General features: G+C 36.5%; 1 protein-coding gene across 10 annotated transcripts in view; it reads left to right on the top strand.

Moving 5' to 3' along the window:
* Nucleotides 1-21,098, top strand: part of LOC140641224 (palmitoyltransferase ZDHHC2-like) — a 464,956-nt gene that overhangs the window by 138,973 nt on the left and 304,885 nt on the right. For 6 of the 10 annotated variants that reach the window (XR_012037750.1, XM_072840734.1, XM_072840733.1 and 3 more), the window contains exons 4-6: nt 8,914-8,989; nt 10,733-10,877; nt 19,717-19,832. Coding sequence is in view for 3 of the 10 variants with exons in the window: in XM_072840737.1 (XP_072696838.1) it covers nt 8,973-8,989 (17 nt within the window). In the remaining 7 variants the exon portion in view is untranslated. The remainder of the gene's footprint in view (nt 1-8,913; nt 8,990-10,732; nt 10,878-19,716; nt 19,833-21,098) is intronic. The other 4 variants (XM_072840737.1, XM_072840741.1, XM_072840736.1 and 1 more) reach the window with 1 other exon arrangement.

Genomic DNA, 21,098 nt, shown 5'->3' with positions numbered 1-21,098 from the left:
TGGGTTGGAATTTCCTTTTTCTGATATTAGATATAGATCAGGGAATGTCTTCATCTCTGGCTCTTCAGAATACGATTTTGAATAGTTGGCTCTAAGTCCTGGCTGCATCCATAACTTCTATCTGTTAGTGTTGACTCAAGTCATGTTTCCTGAGCATCTGTCTCCACCCGTGTTTGCTGTGTGAATTAGTAATAGAATGGGTGCAGAATCACTATGTAAATCGTTTAGGATGTGTAAATGTGAGGTAGTAAAAAAAACAAAAACGGTGCTACCATAAACTTCGTGACAATCGTAATTAGTTCTGTAGATTTGGGTTTTGTTTTTGTGAAGAACCATTGAAACCCTATAGAGAATAATCACCTTCTGCCTTCCCCTTCCTCCTTGACCTCCATCCACTTATTTGATTGGTTTCTTGGCACAGATGACAGACGATATCCCATTCTCGTCATTTACTATCGTTGTGATTCTTCTAATCATATATACCTTCCACCTTAGCACTGTGAGCTCTTTGATGTCTGTGGTTTAAGGAGCATGGGGAGAGAATGAAAATGGAAGAAGCCATTGGGTAATGACTTTATTTTAGGAGTGCCAGGGTGGCTCAATTGGTTAAGCATCTACATTCATGACTCAGGTCATGATCTTGGGGTTCTGGGATTGAGCCCCACATCGGGGCTCCCTGCCCAGCAGGGAATCTGCTTCTTCCTCTCCTTTGGTCCCTTACCCTGCTTGTGCTCTTTCTATAAACAAAATCTAAAACAAATTTTTCCCCCTAAAAACACAGCAGAACAAGAAATGCCAATTCAACCTAAAAACCCCCAATACCACCTGCCAGTATAAATCTGTCATTCATTGACAGTGACCCTGTAGTCTTCACTGTCCCTCATAAAATGGGCACTTATCACCTCTTATTCAGTTTTCATGTGCTTTATATATATGTCTTATCCTCTCATTCAGCAGATAAGCAATCTCAGCTTTTCAGGTTTTTGTGTCCCCGACAGTGCCCGATAACATGTTCTAGCATATCTTACATACTATTGGGTTTCAATAAATTCTCATGATACCTTGATTTATATTAATAGTTTTATTATTGTGCATCCCATTGTCTTTCATTGTTTTTCACTGAGTTTCTCTGTATTTTTCTTTTTTTTTTTTTTGAGATTTTATTTATTTATTCATGAGAGACACACACAGAGAGAGAGAGAGAGAGAGAGAGAGAGAGAGGCAGAGACGCAGGCAGAGGGAGAAGCAGGTTCCCTATGAGGAGCCTGATGTGGAATTCGATCCCAGGACCCCAGGATCACTCCCTGAGCCGAAAGGCAGACGCTCAACCACTGAGCTACCCAGGTGTCCCTCTCAGGGAGTCTCTTAAATCTGCTTACAATGTACACTCTTTGTTGTTAGTGTACTTGACAATTGTGTCGACTCTTTTTCTCTTCCACTCACTCCTTCTGGTTGGTCCACTAATAAGCTACTTAAGAACAATATTTCCACTGTGGAAATAAAGAGAATAGAATTTACTGTAAAGTTGAATAACGAATGTTTGCAGGGTACTTACTGTGTCTCAGACACTGTACTAGACCTGTACCAACATCATTTCATCTCACTGGAGCTCTATTTTTGTGGTCCATCTGAAAAGACTGGCTACGGAATTCTTTCCTTGACCACAGTGTGAGAACTCTACATGTTGAAATGAAATTTCTGTTTTTTCCCTAGTGCTTTTAATATGCACTCTCATTGCAACATTGATGTTTTTTCCCCTGCAGCTTTGTGTCCTTTGTGAAAACCAGAGCTGTATTCAACTAAATTACAATTCCCAAAGTGGTTAATACAGTGCCATTCCCTATACACATGCTCAATTACTGTTAAAAAGAATAGTTTAGATTGTGCCTTGGCAGTATTTTAAGACTGCAATTCTAAATTCCCTTTGTCTTTTTTCTTCTTAGAGATTTTATTTACTTTTTAAAGATTTATTTATTTATTTTTGAGTAAGAAAAAGAAAGTGTGTGTGCCTGAGTAGGGAGAGGGGCTGAGGGAAAGGGAGAGAATCTTCAGGCTCCTGTAGAGTAGAACCCAGCAGGGGCTCTATCCCAGGACTCTGAGATCATGACTTGCACCAAAATCAAGAGTCAGATGCTTAACCAACAGAGCTACCCATCCCTTAACGTTTTATTTTTAAGTAATCTCTACACTCAAATGGGGCTTAAACTCACAACCCTGAGATCCAGAGTCCCGTGCTCTACTGACTGAGCCTGTCAGGAGATGGAGCTGCCCACTGCCCCCTACGCTGCCCCCCACCCTGCCCTTTTTTTTTTGTTTGTTTGTTTGTTTTTTTTTTTAATTTTTATTTATTTATAATAGTCACAGAGAGAGAGAGAGAGAGGCAGAGACACAGGCAGAGGGAGAAGCAGGCTCCATGCACTGGGAGCCCGATGTGGGATTCGATCCCGGGTCTCCAGGATCGCGCCCTGGGCCAAAGGCAGGCGCTAAACCGCTGCACCACCCAGGGATCCCTGTTTGTTTGTTTTTTCCTAATCTCCACTTTCAATTTACAAGTGTGTCTCTGAATGGAAGTCAAACTGGGGAAATCAATTCTTCCATTTTACATACAAATTATTTCTATACTTTATGCAAAATGCCTCCTCTTTAGATAAATTTCATGGCTTTGTAAATTTTTATGTATTTGAAATGAAATTCAGTATTAGCCTTCAACCTTTATTTTTGGCTTTTTTCTTTGGTGACTTTTACACTTTGTACTGTGTGATATTTCTTGTTCTCTTCATTAAATCAACAGTTTCCAAAATAAAGAACAAAAATACATTTAAAATAAGCTATGAAAAATAAAATAAAATAAAATAAGCTATGTATTATAAGAATGTATTAAAAAAGGAAAAAAAAGCCCTGCCCAAGTGTTTGAAAAAATGTCCCTGGTCAAACAGTTCTGTTCCATTGTTTTCAGAGAAGAAGAGGGAGGTTGCCTTTTTGTATTTACATTTTTGTAATGTTGTAACCAGTTCCTCAAGTAACCCAAGAATTGTGTTTCTTTGAAGACAGAACAGTATCATTCCTTTAGAACTCTGTCAGAAAAGAGAGTTGAGGAACACAAAGTTGCTATAAGCCAGGGTTCTTCCAATTTAGCTTGTAACAAAAGCACCTGCAGACTTCATTAAAAAACATATTGCTGCTCCCATTCCCAGAATATCTGATTCAACAAGTCAGGGATAGATCTTGAGAATTTGCTTAACAGATTTGCCGGTAATGCTGGTGTTGTCCTTAGGAGACAACACTTTAAGACCTAGTGCTGTATGCTTTCACTGAAAATCACTTCTTTTTTTCCTTTCTAAAGAGAGAGAGCACCAGCTGGGTGGGGGATGAACAGAGGGACAGGAACAAGCAGACTCCCTGCTGGGAGCCTGACAAGGGGCTGATCCTGGGACTCTAGGATCATGACCTGAGACAAAGGCATATAACCAACTGAGCCACCCAGGCACCCCCACTGAAAATCATTTCTAAGGTAGCTCTTGAGGCATTATGAACTGTTAGGATCCAAATTACTTCAAAAAGAAAAATTCAGGCCAACTAAATCTATTATTACATGAATGTAATTTCTTACATTAATTTGAGATGAGTTATTATTTTTTTACCTGTAGTCCCAAAAAAAGGAAACTCATCTGAAAAATAGTACCTACTTAGCTTTGCATTTTTTTTGATATTGCCTTGAGTATTTTACATCTAAAATTACATTCAACATATTCATTAATTTATTTCAAGAATATTCACTGGTTGAATATGATGTGCCAGTGTCCTAGGAGAGATGCACTAGTGCAAAGCATAGATATGGAGTTCACATGTATATTTCCATGCTAATTCACCTGCTGTAGCTATATTGATTCTAACGTGAAGGTTCTGATTAAAATATGCCCCTCACATTTCTTGCCATTAGAAATCATCCCTAACATAAAATATCACCATAGCACACTGAATTTGAGTATTCGAGGAAACAAAAATTTTAACAAACTTTGTCCAATTCCGAAAACTGATAAACAGATGGAGTATGAAATTAAAGTCAGGCAGCCGGTTGACTTCTTTTCTAGAGGTGGCTGTGTTTTGTGTCTTCTCAGAGCAGTTCAGGTAGAGTTGCTAAGGATTCCTAGCCATTTACCATCTACATTTAGATACCTACCTCTTATATAACATTTCCTGTGTGCTTAGCACTTTGCATATATTAACATTTAAACTGTTGTAGGCACTTTGTATGTTATTAATTCTCTATAATAATCCATGAGCTAGGTACTTTGAAACATCCATTTGGTGCATAGGTATATAAGAGATTGGCCCAGAGATGTTAAAACAACAAAACAAAAACAACCTGTTCAAGCTGTGCAGCAGGTGCATGATGTAGCGAGGATCAGATGTCAGCAGTCTAGCTCCAGAGTCTATACTCCTCACCACTAAGCTCTGACCTATGTGATGTTGCTGGTCCTCATTGTACTTTATATGTTAACTTGTAGGGCTTTTAATAAGTAAATATCTTTCTTTTCCAATTAGTACCAAGGTCTTTGGGGGCAATTTCTAGATACAACACCTCTTGTGTTCTCTAAGGTGTCAAGTACAATACTTCACATGTAATTGGTATTTAAAAAGTACTTTCCAAAAGACTAATTGTGCAACTTCCAATTACACAATATGAGAAAATACAAGTCTCTATTTCTCTAGATAGCTAGATGGACTGATAGAGCAAGCTAGTGATGTGATTTTCTATCTTGAACTGTAATTAGAAATCTTCCATACACACCTAGATAAAAAAAAATATAGTTTATGAATTCAATTGCTATGAAAGATGTTGTTAATAGTTTAATGGGCAGACTGGCCTTAAAATCTGAAATGAGGGATCCCTGGGTGGTGCAGCTGTTTGGCGCCTGCCTTTGGCCCAGGGCGCGATCCTGGAGACCAGGGATCGAATCCCACATCGGGCTTCCGGTGCATGGAGCCTGCTTCTCCCTCTGCCTGTGTCTCTGCCTCTTTCTCTCTGTGACTATCATAAAAAAAAAAAATCTGAAATGAAATCAGAAAAACAAAATATTTTAAAGCTAGATGGAAACTCAGATATCACCTGATCCAGCCCCCTGATTTCACTTATTCATCAGAGGAACAGAACTGCCCAATGACAGGATCTAGGTCACCCTACCATTAGTGGTTACCATGAAAAACTAACCCTGACCTTTTGTTAGTCTGGGCCCTGTATACCAGGATGAAGAGAGATCAGACATGGAGGCAGATATCTCCAGAGCGGTCTGTGGGAGGTTGAATAAGCAAGGAAAACTATGTACCAGGCTTGTCTTGGGCAGCTGCAAGACAAGTATATTCTTTTTTATTTTTTTATTTTTATTTTTATTTTTATTTTTATTTATTTATGATAGTCACAGAGAGAGAGAGAGGCAGAGACACAGGCAGAGGGAGAAGCAGGCTCCATGCACTGGGAGCCCGATGTGGGATTCGATCCCGGGTCTCCAGGATCGCGCCCTGGGCCAAAGGCAGGCGCCAAACCGCTGCGCCACCCAGGGATCCCCAAGACAAGTATATGCTATACCTGCCCATCAAAATCTAAAAAGTTTATGCAGAGGTCTCAGATGGGTTAAGTCAAGAATACAATGTAGATATTCTAATAACATATTGCTCTTCCAAGGGTGTGTCCCACCCAGGGATGTGTACTCACCCAAGGATCCCTGGGTGGCTCCACGGTTTAGCGCCTGCCTTTGGCCCCGGGCATGATCCTGGAGTCCTGGGAACTAGTCCTGCATTGGGCTTCCAGCATGGAGCCTGCTTCTCCCTCTGCCTGTGTCTCTGCCTCTCTCTCTCTCTGTCTATCATGAATAAATAAATAAATAAATCTTTAAAAAAAAAAAAAATATATATATATATTGCTCTTCCAAGGCTGTGTCCTTGGAAATGGCTCCCACTGTGGGAATGGTGGGCAAAATGTATATTTCAAGGACAAGAGAGCAGTGAGGAGCCTCTGATTCCCCAGGGCCAGCTCTCAGGTCAACCAGAGGTCATGTCCCCTGCATGATCACCCCTCTCCCCACCAAACATCTTTCAAACTCTTATTTGAAGCCTCTTTTTATCCCAATGTAATTTATTTTCTTTGGTTTTTAAGACAGTACTTCCTGGGGTAGTATAGACATAGTTTAAAAGTAAGCTTCAACTTTTTCCAAGAAAATTTCTTCCCTGTAACAAACAAATAAAAAAATCTAATCTTCAGTAATCCTAGATTTCCGGATTTCTCAATAGGAGATATAGAGGATTTTCCACGTTGTTCTTTCAAGATTACACCCAGATGTTTATATGGAAGTAGGTTAGTCTCGTATATTGGTTTGCCTTTGCTGTGTAACAAGACAGTGTAATAAATATAGTGACTTAAAAAACAAACTTTTGTTTAGTTTGGCAATTTGTGCCAAGCCATTCTCAAGATTGGACTTGGCTGAACTCAGCTGGGCTTTCCAATTCTTCAGCTGTTACTTGGCAGGCCACCTGGGGCCTGGCTGATTCTCCAGAATTAAGTTCATGTTTGATTGTTGTCTCACTCTCAGATGGGGTATAAATGCAATTAGGCCACATGTCTCTCATCAACCAGTAGGCTAATCTGGGCATATTCACATGGCGACAATGGCAGAAGGCCCAGAAACAGCAAGTAGCAAGTAGGTAAGCGCTTGTACCATTTTTGTTAATGTCTTATTTACATGGCAAATTACATGGCCAACCGAGATTCAAGGGATGGGAAAGTGGAAAGCCTTTAAATGAAAGAGGGATAATTGTGTTTTAATAAACTATTATAGTTTGTCCTTTGATTCCAATTAATTCACTTTCCTCTCATTTTTAGAATACCTGTATCTCCTCCCCCGACTCCCCAGAAGTGTCATTTAAAAAAAAAAAAGATTTTATTTACATATAAATAAAGGTAGATGCTCAACCACTGAATGACTCAGGTGTCCTACAAGAAGTGTCATTTAATTCCAATTTTAGGCGGGAAGTCTAGGATATCATGATTTAAATAAGTTCTGAATGTTACTCCTTGAATGTGTTCCTCTTGTTCCCATGAGCTAAAGAAAACAGTAAATCAAAACACATGTTAGCTGTATCTCACCTACAAGTGGAGATAAGGATAGGATTATTCTAATTGACTTTTCCACTCAAAAGAGGGGAAAAGAGGAGGCAAATTACAGCTACTGATCCATGCAATTCTGGAATCCCTCAAGGTAGATGCTGTCGGTCTTCTGCCTCAGGGTCCAGGGAATGTGTCCTGGTTAGGGCCAAGTTCTCCACAGAAGTGGCTTCCCAGCACAAAATTCTTAACTTTTCCTTGGGAGTAGTTTCTTGGTCACTGTGTTCTATGGATCGTGACTCCAACCTTTGGGCTTATGGCTCTATCCTCCGAATGTTCTTTTTTTTTTTTTTCCCACAAAAATTGCTTTCAATTGCAATTGAGTAGTTTTCTCAGCTTGTTTCCTCTCCATAGACAATTGAGATACAGAAGATTTTTTTTTTAATTTTAACAATCTTACTTCCTTTTACTCCAATAGTTCTTCTATTGATATATCTTCCATATAAACTGTGGGATTTCCGTATACCAGATTAGTCTACTCTATTTAATAAAATCCAAAATATCAGTTGTTTTGAGACTGCCTCTTTCTCTTGGCTTAATAAATGCTTTTTGGGGATTAAGCTTTTATGTAACCACAGCCTTAATATTCTCAGAAACCTTGTGTGTATTTTTTTAAAAAAATATATTTATTTATTTATTTATTTGAGAAAGAGCAAAAGAGAGCGAGAACATGAGTAGGGTGAGGGGCAGAGGGAGAAGCAGACTCCCCGCTGAGCAGGGAGCCCGATGTGGAGCTTGATCTGGGGACTCTGGGATCATGACCTGAGCCCAAGGTAGATGCTTAACCACTGAACCACCCAGGTGCCCCATTTATGTGTATTTTGGAGAGGCCGTTTTGTATCTCCTTGAATCTTTCAGGATTTTAATAAAGGGTTTTACAGACACATCCTTGAGTTGATTTTTGTTCTTAGTTTAGTCCTCACTTTATCTGAGAATAATTTGGAAGTTCCTCAAAGAATTAAAAATAGAACTATCCTATGATCCAGCAATTGCACTACTAGGTGGGTATACCCAAAGGATACAGAAATACTGATTTGAAGGGATACATGCACCCTGATGTTTATAGGAGCATTATCTATATAGCCAAATTATGGAAACAGCCCAAGTGTCCATCAACTGATGAGTGGAGAAAGAAGATGTGAGATATATGTATGTAATGGATTATTACTCAGTCATGAAAAAAGAATGAACTCTTGCCATTTACAATGATGTGGATGGAGCTAGAGTGTATTTTGCTAGGTGAAACAAATCAGAGAAAGACAAATACCATATGATTTCACTTATGTGGAATTTAAGAAACAAACAAACAAACAAAATGAACATGGTTGTGGGAGTGGCAGGGGGAGATAAAGAAAGAGAGAGGCAAACCAGAAAGCCGACTTTTAACTATAAAGAACAAATTGAGGGTTGCTGGAGGGGGAATGGGCCGGGGGGATGGGTGATGGCTATTGAGAAGGGAAGAGCAATGGGGTGATGTATCTAAGTGATGAATCACTAAATTATACACCTGAAACAAAGAAAGAAGAAAGAAGAAAGAAAGAAAGAAAGAAAGAAAGAAAGAAAGAAAGAAAGAAAGAGAATAATTTGCTAGTTGGAGATTTGGAGATACTGGAAATGAGAAACAATTTTGTTTTGTAGCCCAATTTGTCCTACCCCTTTAGTTTCCTTTTAGGTTCTGTCTGAAAAAAAAAAAAAATTCTATCTGAAAACAGTTTATTTTTAGCATCTCTTTCTCTTCCCATACCTTGTCCTAGGCCTATCCTAAAAGAAGCCAACTTATACTTGAAACATTGTGGTTGGAAACCATCTTGTCATGAACAAACTTACCAGGTAAATTCTGTGTCTCCCTTATAACTACAGGTGACAGTTTTGCCACTTGTTCTTCTACTATGTAGTATGGATCAGCCTTTGCAAGTTTCCTCACTGCTTCTGCGGCTTGTTTCCTGCCCAGTCTCACGTCAAATGCTATATATTTTAGGCTAGTCAACAGCAACATTCTCCTTCTAGATATCTTTTTATATATCAATTAACTTGTTTGTGTTAAAATAAAAAAAAAAAACCCAAAACTTAGTGGCTTGAAAAACTAACCTTTTAAAAATTCTATTTATTTTCTTTTTCAGCTTATAATTCTGTAGGTCTGCAGTTTGGGCTGGGCTCAGTGGTGGCTCTTTTGATCCAGGGGAGCTTGGCTCATCTCACTTGGGCTAGCTAGCTCATTTATCTGCTATTAGTTGGCAGGTTGGTTGGGAGCTAGCTTATCCAGAATCGCCTCACAAACTTGTCTGGTGATTGGCTTGCTGTTAACTGAACAGATGGTATAATGAAATCATGTGTCTCTTGTCATATAGCAGGCTTGCCAAGGCTTATTCACATGATGATGGTGGCAAGAGATTCCAGGAGTGGCAAATGGGCAAGTCCCAGTGTGGAAGGGCTTTTTAGACCTTTGCTTGTGCCACAATTTGCTTATATCCTCTCAGCCAAAGCAATTCACAAAGCTCACCCATATTCAAGAGCTGGAGAAATAGATGCTTACTCTTCAAATGAAGGATTGTGGTCATTTTAAAAATCTACCACAGCCTGGGCATGTTCTTTTTGACCACAATCTAATTTTCACTGTCTAATATTTTCTGCACCTATGAAATTCACAGGGGACATGGGACTTGTGTCATATCTATGTTTTTGAGGATGTATTTGGTAGAATAAACTTCAGTTGTATTTATTGCATATATGAAAATATATTGAGTATAATTTACAACACAAATATTCACCTGATCTTTTAAACTATTTGTACTATTGATGATACCTGCATGTTCTGGGTTACTATTGAGTTGTTCTCTTTGATTACGAATCTAAATATTTGTATAAAACGACACAGATGAAGTATATATATATATATATGTTGTAGCAAACACTACTACTCACTTCATAGGTCAACATTTCATAAGTTTTTATGTGTAAATATCAGTATTGAAAGTAGATAATGGTATGCTGGCTCATGCAATATCCACCAATATCTGGTGTACTTTCTTGAATTGTGGAGACTTAAATTTAATTTCTCAAACTCCTTGAATCTAATGTTCTTCATATTATCTGAGATTTGTCAGCTGAGATTTACAGCTGAGATTTGGAATGTGGAAATAAGTTATATAGTGTGTAGCTTGAGTGCAGGGAGAGAGTATTCTGTAGGGGAGAATTTTGATTTTTCTGGAGTAGCTATAAAACAGGTCTTCAATAACAAAAATGCAAATATTATTTTGGTAAGTGTTGAGTCCCAACAGGAAACAAAGGACACTCTATCTATTTATAAAGACACCCTTGGTAAAGGTCTGTGTAGTATGTTGGAGATATTAATGAATACAGCAAGAACCCTGGTCTAGCAGCAGTAGGGATGCCCTCTAATCCTATCCCAGGAGAATGAAAAGTGGATATTCTACTGGTGTAGAAAAGGAGAAAGAATTGTGTAGGGCAAGTTGCCTAGGAGAACACAGTAATCCTGAGACAACCTACCAGAACATGGGACCTAAATGAATAAATGCGTAAACTCACTTATTCTTCTCTCCAATCTTCTCCCAGTATCCCCACTGGCTCATCCAAGGAGCATTCGTATGTGTCATCGGCTTGTTAATAGAATCTGGGAGATCAACCTTTTGGGGCAGAGAGCAAAGTGGAAAAGGCTGAGAGTACATCTGGAAGAGCATATGGCTGGTATCTGGTTCAGGTTTGTTGTAGTTGTCAGATATTTGATCCATAGCATATTAAGTGGTAAGCAGAAGCCACAATGGTGTTTTCACTAGAACAGTAATAAAGTTCTGTCCCAAGTGCAATTTTCCTGCTGTCTAGCATCCAAATTTGGTACTTTTGCTAAGAGAGAAATTCTTTAAGCCACTTAGTGCCCCTAATAAATCCTTTCTACTTAGAAGGGATTCATGCTGTTGTTGGGGAAAAAAGAACCATACCTATGCAGTAGTGATAAGAATGAGTGAATGAAAGAATAAATATATGAAAATAATCTATGACCTTGCTTAAAATTGAAAAATAAAATCAAAACATAAGATAAATGCATAATTATGTTAACATTAAAGACAGAATATTTTGGTAACTTGAACATTCAACATAGTCATAGATTATTATTTGAAATGACCAGGGTGTTTAAATCTTAAAGAAATGTACAAAGAAGAGAAAAAATGTTATCACCAGATGTATGAGAAAACTGCTTAGTGACATTCTTCAAAAACCACTAAAGCTATTTTTTTTATAGGCTGGTTATTGAATATATACCCCAACGGTTTTTGTTTATATGATAAGCTTCATGTGCTACAGATATATCCCAATATCTTAGCCAATTTGATGTCACTGATACCTTTTTGAATCTATCGACAGATGGGCGTCCTCTTCCCAGGAAAAAAAATGCCCTTCTATAAAATTTCAGAAGGTTTATGAACTCTTTCAAGAGTATGTGTGAAGTTGTAGTTAACAGTCCTCGTTTTGGAGAACTATGAAAAAATGAGATAATTGGAGTTAGATGAAGGTTTATAGTTATCACATAGTCAGTGCTAATACCCCTTGCTATAGCAATCCTAAAGTTATTTCCAAGAGGAACCCAGTTCATTGAATATGAAATAGCATATATTGTGGAACTTGGTAGACCTTGTCTAAGGGAAAACTAACTAAAGAAGTTTGATCTAGACTCAGAATTGTTATCAGCCTACATTAAAAAGAGTTTGCTAACAAGCTGAGATGCCTCTAAAACTTGTTCAACAGTAGAACTAATCATTTTCTTCTGAATTTATAATAACTTGAGAAATTAGACTTCATCAGAGACCACATTTGCTTTAAGTTCTTGAGGTGTGGCAAGTCACACATTTCCTGGAGTCTATTTGAGGCAAGACAGCAAAAACTGGCACAATTCATATATAAATTTGGGAAACTGTATTGAATATGACCCATTAAATTTATATTAAATTGCATCTTACATTTTAAAACCATGAGCAGTGGAAAGAAAATATATGTGGTGAGGAAGATACATGCATTAAGCACACTAGGACTACATTTGAACATTATTTTTGTGACTTACAAATGAGCCTTCAGCAACATCTTCAATAGCAAAAATGCAAAATATCAGCTATTTTAAGTATTCTTGAGGGAAGTAACAAGGTGAGTGGTGCATGTAACTGTTTTTCCCCCACACCCCTCCATGTCACACTAAGTAGTTTATAGGTGGTTGACTAGGGTTTTGTACTGATATTTTAAAATTATTTTTATTATTATTTTTAATAAACCATTATTTCTTTGAGAATTAAGATAAATGAAGATTTTAAAAATGGTAGAATCCTGCATCTAAAACACAGGTTTTCCTGTTAGGAAATTTTAGGAATTATAGGAACAAGGGGGATATATGGGAATACAACTAGTTAGGTGATAGTGAAGTCTCTTACTTTGTTAACCAGAAACACCTTTTTTAATTTAAAAGGTTATCATTTGATGTACTAATACAACCATTATGAATTGAGGTGTCTCATTCATTTAGTTTAAAAAATAATTTTATTACAAGCTTCTGAATTGTCCCATCTTTTGATTTACAATTCTCTTTGCAGTAGCACTGATCATTCTATATTATAACTCTGTCTTTTTAGAAGTCAAACAAGCTTTCATTAGCCAATGACTTCTTTTAAATGAAGCTTTAAAAGTGTAAGTTACATTCACTTTATAAGAGAACAAGGAAAATGTGGGGCAAAGTGCTTGTAAACTGAAGTTAACTCATCAATTAAATTCTTCATCACCATCAATATGCATTTGGGAGACTGAATATGCAAATAATAGTGGCCATATCATATATAAAAATAGAACTCTGACCCACAGAGTCAGTATATAGCAGCAATGAGTACAGGAAGCCAAGCCATAACTCTTGTAGCAATCAGCACATAATGAACAGTAACTGACAGATTTCCTTATTTTTGCCCCTACTTCCACCTTGGGACCAATTGGAAAAAGCCAAATATGCAACCTCTAACCAATCACATAGGATGCCCCATTTCTAGTTAGCTCCTCGGCAACTTCCCTGTGCCTCCAGTAATGGCATATCTGAAACCCTCCCTTTTTTCCCCACTAGAAACCTATTTTTTCTGCCCAGCTTTGAGTCTCTGCCAAACATGAGTGATGGTGGCTGATGCCTTTGCTGTAGCATATTGAATAGACTTTGCTTGTTGTGGGTTGCACAGTCTTCATTCATGTGCTTTTTTATTAAGGTCTTTCTCTGTTACATTAGAGAAATAGCATGTTTGCTTACCTGCCTTCCCCATGAGAGTGAGAGCACCCTAGAAGGAGGCATGCCTTACAATATATGACATCTGCTACAGAGTAGTATTTCTGAGAAATATTATCTGTTTGTTGAATGGATGGATTCTATTCTTAGTTTTGTCTTATTAGTAAAACATCAATGGGTAGCATACATGGACTGTAATCTGAAAACATTTAAAAGATATCTCAATACTTTTCCAGGCAAAAGTTGTCCTTGCAACTTTTGACGCTGTCCAAAGATCACTAGATTATTTCTGAAAACATGATGGCATAATTTTGGAGATTCAGGGACTGTTCTTTAGATAGAGTGTTTTTACTAGTTTCGTGAAATTTTGTGACTCATAGTACCATTTCACTCTTGCTCAGTTTTAGACCAAAACCCTACATAGTAGTTCAATTTTAGTTTATTCTTAATGGAAATTTATTCCTGCCAGCCCCATAAAATCCCAATGTTCAGGAATTAAATGTTTAGAACCTTCTTTCTTGTTTTCCCCTTCATTGTAAGTTAGTTTTATGCCAGAATTTGTTCATAAATGACTGATTTAGGAGAAAGAAGTTGATCAATATTTAGAGGAATGATAGTCTTCAAAAATTATTCTTTCTGTATTCTTTCTTTGAGGATATCTTATTTTCTTTTTATTATCTTTTCTATTATTTATTCTATTATATACTCAATTTGTAGCAATAGACAATAGAAGAGCAAAGCCAGCATTTTCTTGGCTATGTTCATTCTTTTCCTATGCCCCAAAGTCTTTTCTCCCAGTTCTTTATCTATTGAAAATACTATTTATTATCCTTTTTTTTTTTTTGCCTTCCCTTACCTCTTCCTCTGCCTGTCATTCTTCAAATATTCATGAGCACTAATAGTACGAGGCACTGGAGTTACAATGATGAACAAGACAGATACAACCCTTGTTCTCATGAAACTTACATCTAAATGGAAGAAGATACACAAGTTAACAAACTAGACAGCTAAAATTTGTGGAAAATGCTATTAATGAAATAACCAGGGTGATGCAATAGAAAGAGACTGAGAACTGATTGCAGTAGTTCTTCAGAGAAGGCTGTCAGGGAGGGCCTCTCTGAGGAGTTGATAGGTGCAATAAATATACTCTGTCCCTTTTATTTTTCCTATTCCTCGGTTTGGATCGATACATTTCAGAATCCAAGTTTCATCAATTAATTTAAGCTTTCTAAAATTCACACAGTGTGACTTTACTGTTGGCTGCAGGGTGGCAGCCATAGATGGAAGAACTACACATCTTCTTTCTTACTGAGAAAGTCATTGAGTATATGCTTGTAACTTAACCCCTGAGATTTTTATTTTCACTTAAGGATAATTATAGAACATTGCCTACCACAATAGCCTGGGTACCTTTGTTTTTTCAACTGAAAATAAAAGTAAAATTGATAGCATCTATTTCAGGAGTTGGCAGACTTTTCCTGCAGCAGGCTATTGAAGCAAGTATTTTAGGCTTTGCAAATGCATGGTCTGCTACAACTACCTGACTCTGCCTTTTTGTAGGGTGAAAGCAGTCACAGATGCTGCGTAAATGAATGAGCATGACTACATTCCAATAAAACTTTATTTACAAAAACAAATGGTAGGTCAGATTTGGCCCCTAGGATATAGTGTGGCAACCCCTCATCTATCTAATGACTTTGAGTTGTAAATGAGGTAATTGACTTACTATATTAAGTTCAATGTCACAGTGTGAGTCCTCAGTAAATGTGTTATGATATTTAGTAAAATTATGATCAGTATTATTATGGATCTTATTCAGATGTCAAAACCAGGGCAAAATGCTCAGTTTAATCCATCATCAAACATTTATTGTTGTGCTCCTTCATTTTCCTCATTAAAATTCACTTATATTTGGAGGTTTCTTTGAACCTTAGTCAAGTGAGCAATAGATGAATAAGCTGAGAAATTCATGGGTAATCTTGGTTGGCTGTTAACCTAAATATGTTTTTATTCTGCTTATTTTTTTAATGTCAGATCAACTTTTAGTGTCTTTAAATAATATTAGAAATAATGAATGCCTTACGCATAGTTCCCAAAAGGACCCTTTGTTATAATCACTGTTGATTGAAAACAGAACAATTTGTAATTCACTTGGGTGTTTTCTATCTTCTCTGTTCTCAGAGCCCCTTTTTCCTTTATTTGTGTCTGTTCTTACAATATATACATCCTCACTGGGCACTCTTCTATTTTCTTTTTCTTTGTATGTGTTGTACTTAACCTCACAGCACAATGTGCATTTTAGAAACAAGATGATTTAAAAATTGCTGCAGCAAGTGGCCTGGAAGTTCCTCTTAAGTCAGAAGGAAAGGTTTTTACTTTTTTTTTTTTTTTGCCATCAAGAACAATAGAATGCTTAATTAGATTAGGCATGAAGATTCCCATTTGTATCAGTTAATGTATACTCACCTATTTTATGTGGCTGTATTACTTATTTTGAAGTGCTTTTAGGTACATTGGCACAGAGCAAGTGAAAAATGTAAAATGTTTTTGGAATTGTTGAAAGGTATTTTTCCTCCAGTGTGAAATTAAGCATTAGGCCAAGGAAAGCAGTGCTAACATTAGGGAATGTGCAAACTTTTACCCTTTAAAAGTGCTGTCCTCATTTATTATTATAAATACTGATGGGACAATAAATTACATTTTTTTGTTTACATTGGGTATGATTTACATTGAGAAAAAAATTAATGGCATAAATTCAATTACATAAAAATGTGGTGGTTACTAATGTGCCTCAAAATATATATTTAGTAATCCTGGAGGAGAGAAAAACAAGTATCTGGAAAGCATATAAAACTGGAATGAGAGAACAATGGGAAATGTTGAGTATGTGAAAGAGAAGACTGGCCAATTGGGGGAGGACAGGATTACTGCTTTCAAAGTAATGGGAATATTGATCTATTGAAGAGGTATCAAATGTTCATGCTTTAAAATTCCCAATGGCACAAGAAGGAAGCAGGAGTTTTTGAACAAGGACAGAATTCATGTAAAAAAATCATTTTTTACATCGAGGACAGATTTAACTCAATGGTTCTGAACCTGTTTTGTGTTGCTGAGTTGATGGAAAATGTACTTATCAATGATTATGAAATATTTGCCAGGATTTCAGTCTCATAGGTCAACTCCATTGGAGAAAGAGTTTGCATGGACCTCAGGTTAAGAATGCATAGGATAAAAGAGAAAACTTTCTCATAAAGAGGAGTGTAGAAAAATGAAACACACAGCCTGATGAATTTCCCATCACAAAAAGAGTTCAGGTGGACAGGAGTGAATACATGAGGATCTGTCTCAGATTTCACAGGAAGAATTGTCCTTTAATTAATGAATTGTATACTTTCTCTTCATTGGTCCTTCCTATGGTTCTTTGATCAAAGATACATTGAGATATGTATATTTTTAAAAAGGCAGTATCTTTTACTCAGCAGGTTTGTTGAGTCATTTCCTCCGAGTATTTAAAACCAGGCTAATTAAAACCTTCATCCATATAACAGTGCCTGCATAGGAACGAATCAATAATTAGTGCAAATCCTTACCAAGACCCATTTGAAATCATTACAGTTATTGAGTGTGCTCTATATCTATAGCAGTACAGACAATAATTCTACATGAATATTGTCCTCATTTGTGTACTTTGTCAATTCTTTAATTTCAGATACATAATTCATAAAATTTGCCTGTTCGGCAATTTCTCTGAAAATTCTATTTCTAAGAAATCTAGGAAACCAAGGTTGTTTTGTAAGGTGTTTTGTTTTGTTTTTGGAAGGGAGGGGATTCAGAATTCCATCTATTAAAAGGAAAGCATTTTGCCCAGATACAATACTAACACCAATCTTTAGCCTGGGTTTCTTAAAGGATATAATTGAATACAGATGCATTATCTAGCCTTTTTACATATCCATCTATCGGTTTTTAAAAAGGGCCCTCTAAGAGGGGTGCAATTACCGTCAATTTACCCTGCATTTTCTGAGAGATTGTATGGTATTGTTCAGTCAAAATGTGGTCCTTGAACCAGGGATTTCAGCATCACCTGTAAGCTAGTTACAAATGCAAATTCATGGCTATCACCTCAGTCTTCTCAATTAGAACTTCTGGTGATTGGATCCAGAAACTTTTTTTTTTTTTTTTTAAGATTTTATTCATTTATTCATGAGAGACACAGAAAGAGGCAGAGACATAGGCAGAGGGAGAAGCAGGTTACTTGTGGGGAGCCCGATGAGGGACTAGATCCTAGGACCCCAGGATCATGCCATGAGCCAAAGGCAGACACTTAACCACTGAGCCATGCAGGTGCCCAGATCCAGCAACTATTTTTGACAAGATTTCCGGGAGACTCTTATGTACACTGAACTTTGAGAACCACTGGTGTAGTTGAAACTAGGTGGACTTTGTGGTCAAACAATCATTTTAATCTGAATTTCTTTGCTTACTAATTCTCTAAGCTATTGGATCTGTCTGTGCCTATTTTCTATAAAGCAGAGATAATGAATTTTTTAGGGATGCTAGAGGATTAGTGGAAATGTATGAAAAAGTAATCAAGTTTAGCCAGTGTACAATAATTGGCAGGTTTTTTCTTTTATTGAGGTAATGATATGTACTATTATTTGAGTTTTTGCTTGGTACCAAGGTAACTATCTCTGCATATATTAGCCCACTTGATCCACATCGCAGCCTTATTTGTGTATTCTTTTACCCATTTCACAGAGGAAGAAAGTAAGGTATAGGATAGTGAATTTTCAGCCTTATGATCCACTAAAAATTGAATGAGGGTTAACATTACAGCTCCAGTGGTAAATATTTCTGTTGAATTTACAACTTTTAATTAAAGGTGTTATGTTTGGGATTGGTACTTTGGGATCTGTTTGGAATTTTAAAAATGCAAAATATCAGTCATCACTAAGTGCTGATTCCTAAATTAATGTTACCTGTTCATATCTCACTGTATCATCTACACAGTGGTTTATTCATTGGTTTACTAAGGGCAAATTTGATTTCTTAGAGTCTTTCCATCAGCCTTAAACCATTGTTGATAATGCTCTTGGTTAAATAATACCAGAAGCCTCATTGAGAGCTACACTTAATCATTTTTCATATTTGTGATTTGAATAGCACTTCTTTAGTGCATTATCATTTTTTGCAGCATGTGGATTGAACCTATGGTTAATTACATATTTTAAACTTAACTACCATTTCCAATTTCAATATACTCCAACTAGAATGTTCCTAGACTGTTTGTTTCTTTATTGTCACACTAAAAGGATAAGATATTTTCTTGAGAAAGATGTCTTGAAATCATAGGATTTTTTTGATTGAAAAAATAAAAAAAGCTGAGTTGAGTGTAAGGCAAAATAAAGTATTCCTTTAAGACTGGGTCATGCACTTTTCAAATGAAACGCTCACATGATACCGCTGTGAATTGAAAATCAGTGCCCTCTGGCCTGACAGGTTCTGATGGCACTCTAAACACTTTTAATCAGCACTGCCTTCCTGACAATGATTAGTGAGAACTCAAATTAGGAGTTACTTTTTTCATCATTCCTAATATTTTTTCCCACTTCTCTGTTGCAATTATTGCTACCTCTATGGGGTATAAAGTATATAGTCTCAAATTTTTCTGTAATACAGATGAGAAGATTTAATCACTTCTGTTCTGAGTCTGTGGAAAGTTAAAGAGATTTCTAAGGAATCTTTCAAAGTACACTAAGAACTTGGTCACCAAATATATTTTGTGTCTTCTCTTGAATGTAGGAGCAGTGAAATGGAAATAAATTTCTAGAGGAAACTACTTCATCATGCAGTGCTCTCAATGAGCAAATTAATTTTCTTCTCTTCTTGATTAAGACAAAAAAATAGCAAGCTACATCATTGTCATAGTCAAAATTAGTATTCTTGCTGCTGACTTAATACTTGATAGGTGCTCATTAATTCTTAGCATAATTATTTTTCTTCTATATAATCTTCTAGAATAGTTGGTTTCCATATGCAACTTTGATTTTCATTATACAGGAGATTTTTGTTCTTAATTACTTCTTCAAAGATAGTAATTAATTTTATTTATAAATTAAATAAATTTTTCTTTGTTAGGTTTTGTTTTTATGTTTGGAATAATTTTCCTTTTTAATTTTCATCTTAAGAACCATGATCTTGATGATATTTGCAGGTAGTGTTATGTGACTATGACACTGTTAGTTACATACTCATTTTTTTTCTTTTTTTTTTCTTTTTTCTTTATTTATGATAGGCATACAGTGAGAGAGAGAGGCAGAGACACAGGCAGAGGGAGAAGCAGGCTCCATGCATCGGGAGCCTGACATGGGATTCGATCCCGGGTCTCCAGGATCGCGCCCTGGGCCAAAGGTAGGCACTAAACCGCTGCGCCACCCAGGGATCCCCATACTCATTTTTTTTCTATTCTTATTTTCATCTCCATCATTGTCCTTTGAAGGGGAAATTATTTGTATAAAAGTGAACCACAGAATTTTTACTAGAAATAGTAGGTGTCTGCAGATGAACACTTAAAATCAGAAAGAGGAGAGGAAAATAGGAAAGAATAGGAATTAATAGAAGATCATAACGTACACTGAGTGAGAGGATTGCATGAACAATCTCCACTGATGAATTTGTGGCCTTGTGTTAATTTAGTAAAATAAACTATTTCTCTGTTTTAGGTAATAAAGGCTTTTAAAATAAGAATTAAGCATTTAAAACATGATTCTCTTTACATGCCACATTTCCTAGGGGTCTTTTCACTCCATGTAAAGAATCATTTTGCCTAGGTATTAGAAATGGTGGCTAAGTATTTTTTGGTACAAAATAGGTAAATTGCAAAAAGAATATTTTTCCAAGGCACTCAGACAAACAGGTTTTATATTATTTATAGTTTGGTTCTTTAAATTAATGTATGGGGGGGGGAGAAAAAAAAATAAATTAATGTATGAATGTTCTTAGTGTTAATTACATCAAGTTAATAAAATAGATATTGGCTTAACATTTTGGAGAATGAACATTAGTATTAGGTCTATTTCTTTAATATCTGTTTTTCTTCATTAGTTTGAAAACTCCTTAGAAAGTGAATCTATAATCTTTTATTTATCTTTGGGTCAGAATTCACTGTTTATATGCTTAATAGAATGTATGACAGCCTAGTTATTGGGACTGTAACTGGGATTTTAATCTGTTGGCACGTTTTGTGTGTTAATTAGATAAATATAACATGGTTCCATAGATCAAGAAATATTGGAAGTAGTTCAATCTCTACCTTCTTCAAAGCATGTGTAATATCTCCTGCATAATTGTAAAAAACTACCTTGCAAGATTTTTATCTTTAGACTCAATAATTCTATATATAATTTAAATCTGTTATTTTTCTATCACTGATTTCAAATCAAACTTTTAAAGTCATTATTAGGCAACTGTTTCTTTTTTTAGACAATTCTATTTTTTTTTTTTTTAGATTTTATTTATTTATTCATGAGAGACAGAGAGATACAGAAACATAGGCAGAGGCAGAAGCAGCCTCCCTGCAGGGAGCCTGATGCAGGACTGGATGGATCCCAGGACCCCGGGATCATGCCCTGAGCCAAAGGCAGAGGCTCAACCCCTGAGCCACCTAGGCATCCCGAC

Source organism: Canis lupus, chromosome 10 (genome assembly GCF_048164855.1).
Source record: "Canis lupus baileyi chromosome 10, mCanLup2.hap1, whole genome shotgun sequence".
Taxonomy (NCBI): Eukaryota; Metazoa; Chordata; class Mammalia; order Carnivora; family Canidae; genus Canis; species Canis lupus.
This window is presented reverse-complemented; position numbering and strand designations above follow the sequence as displayed.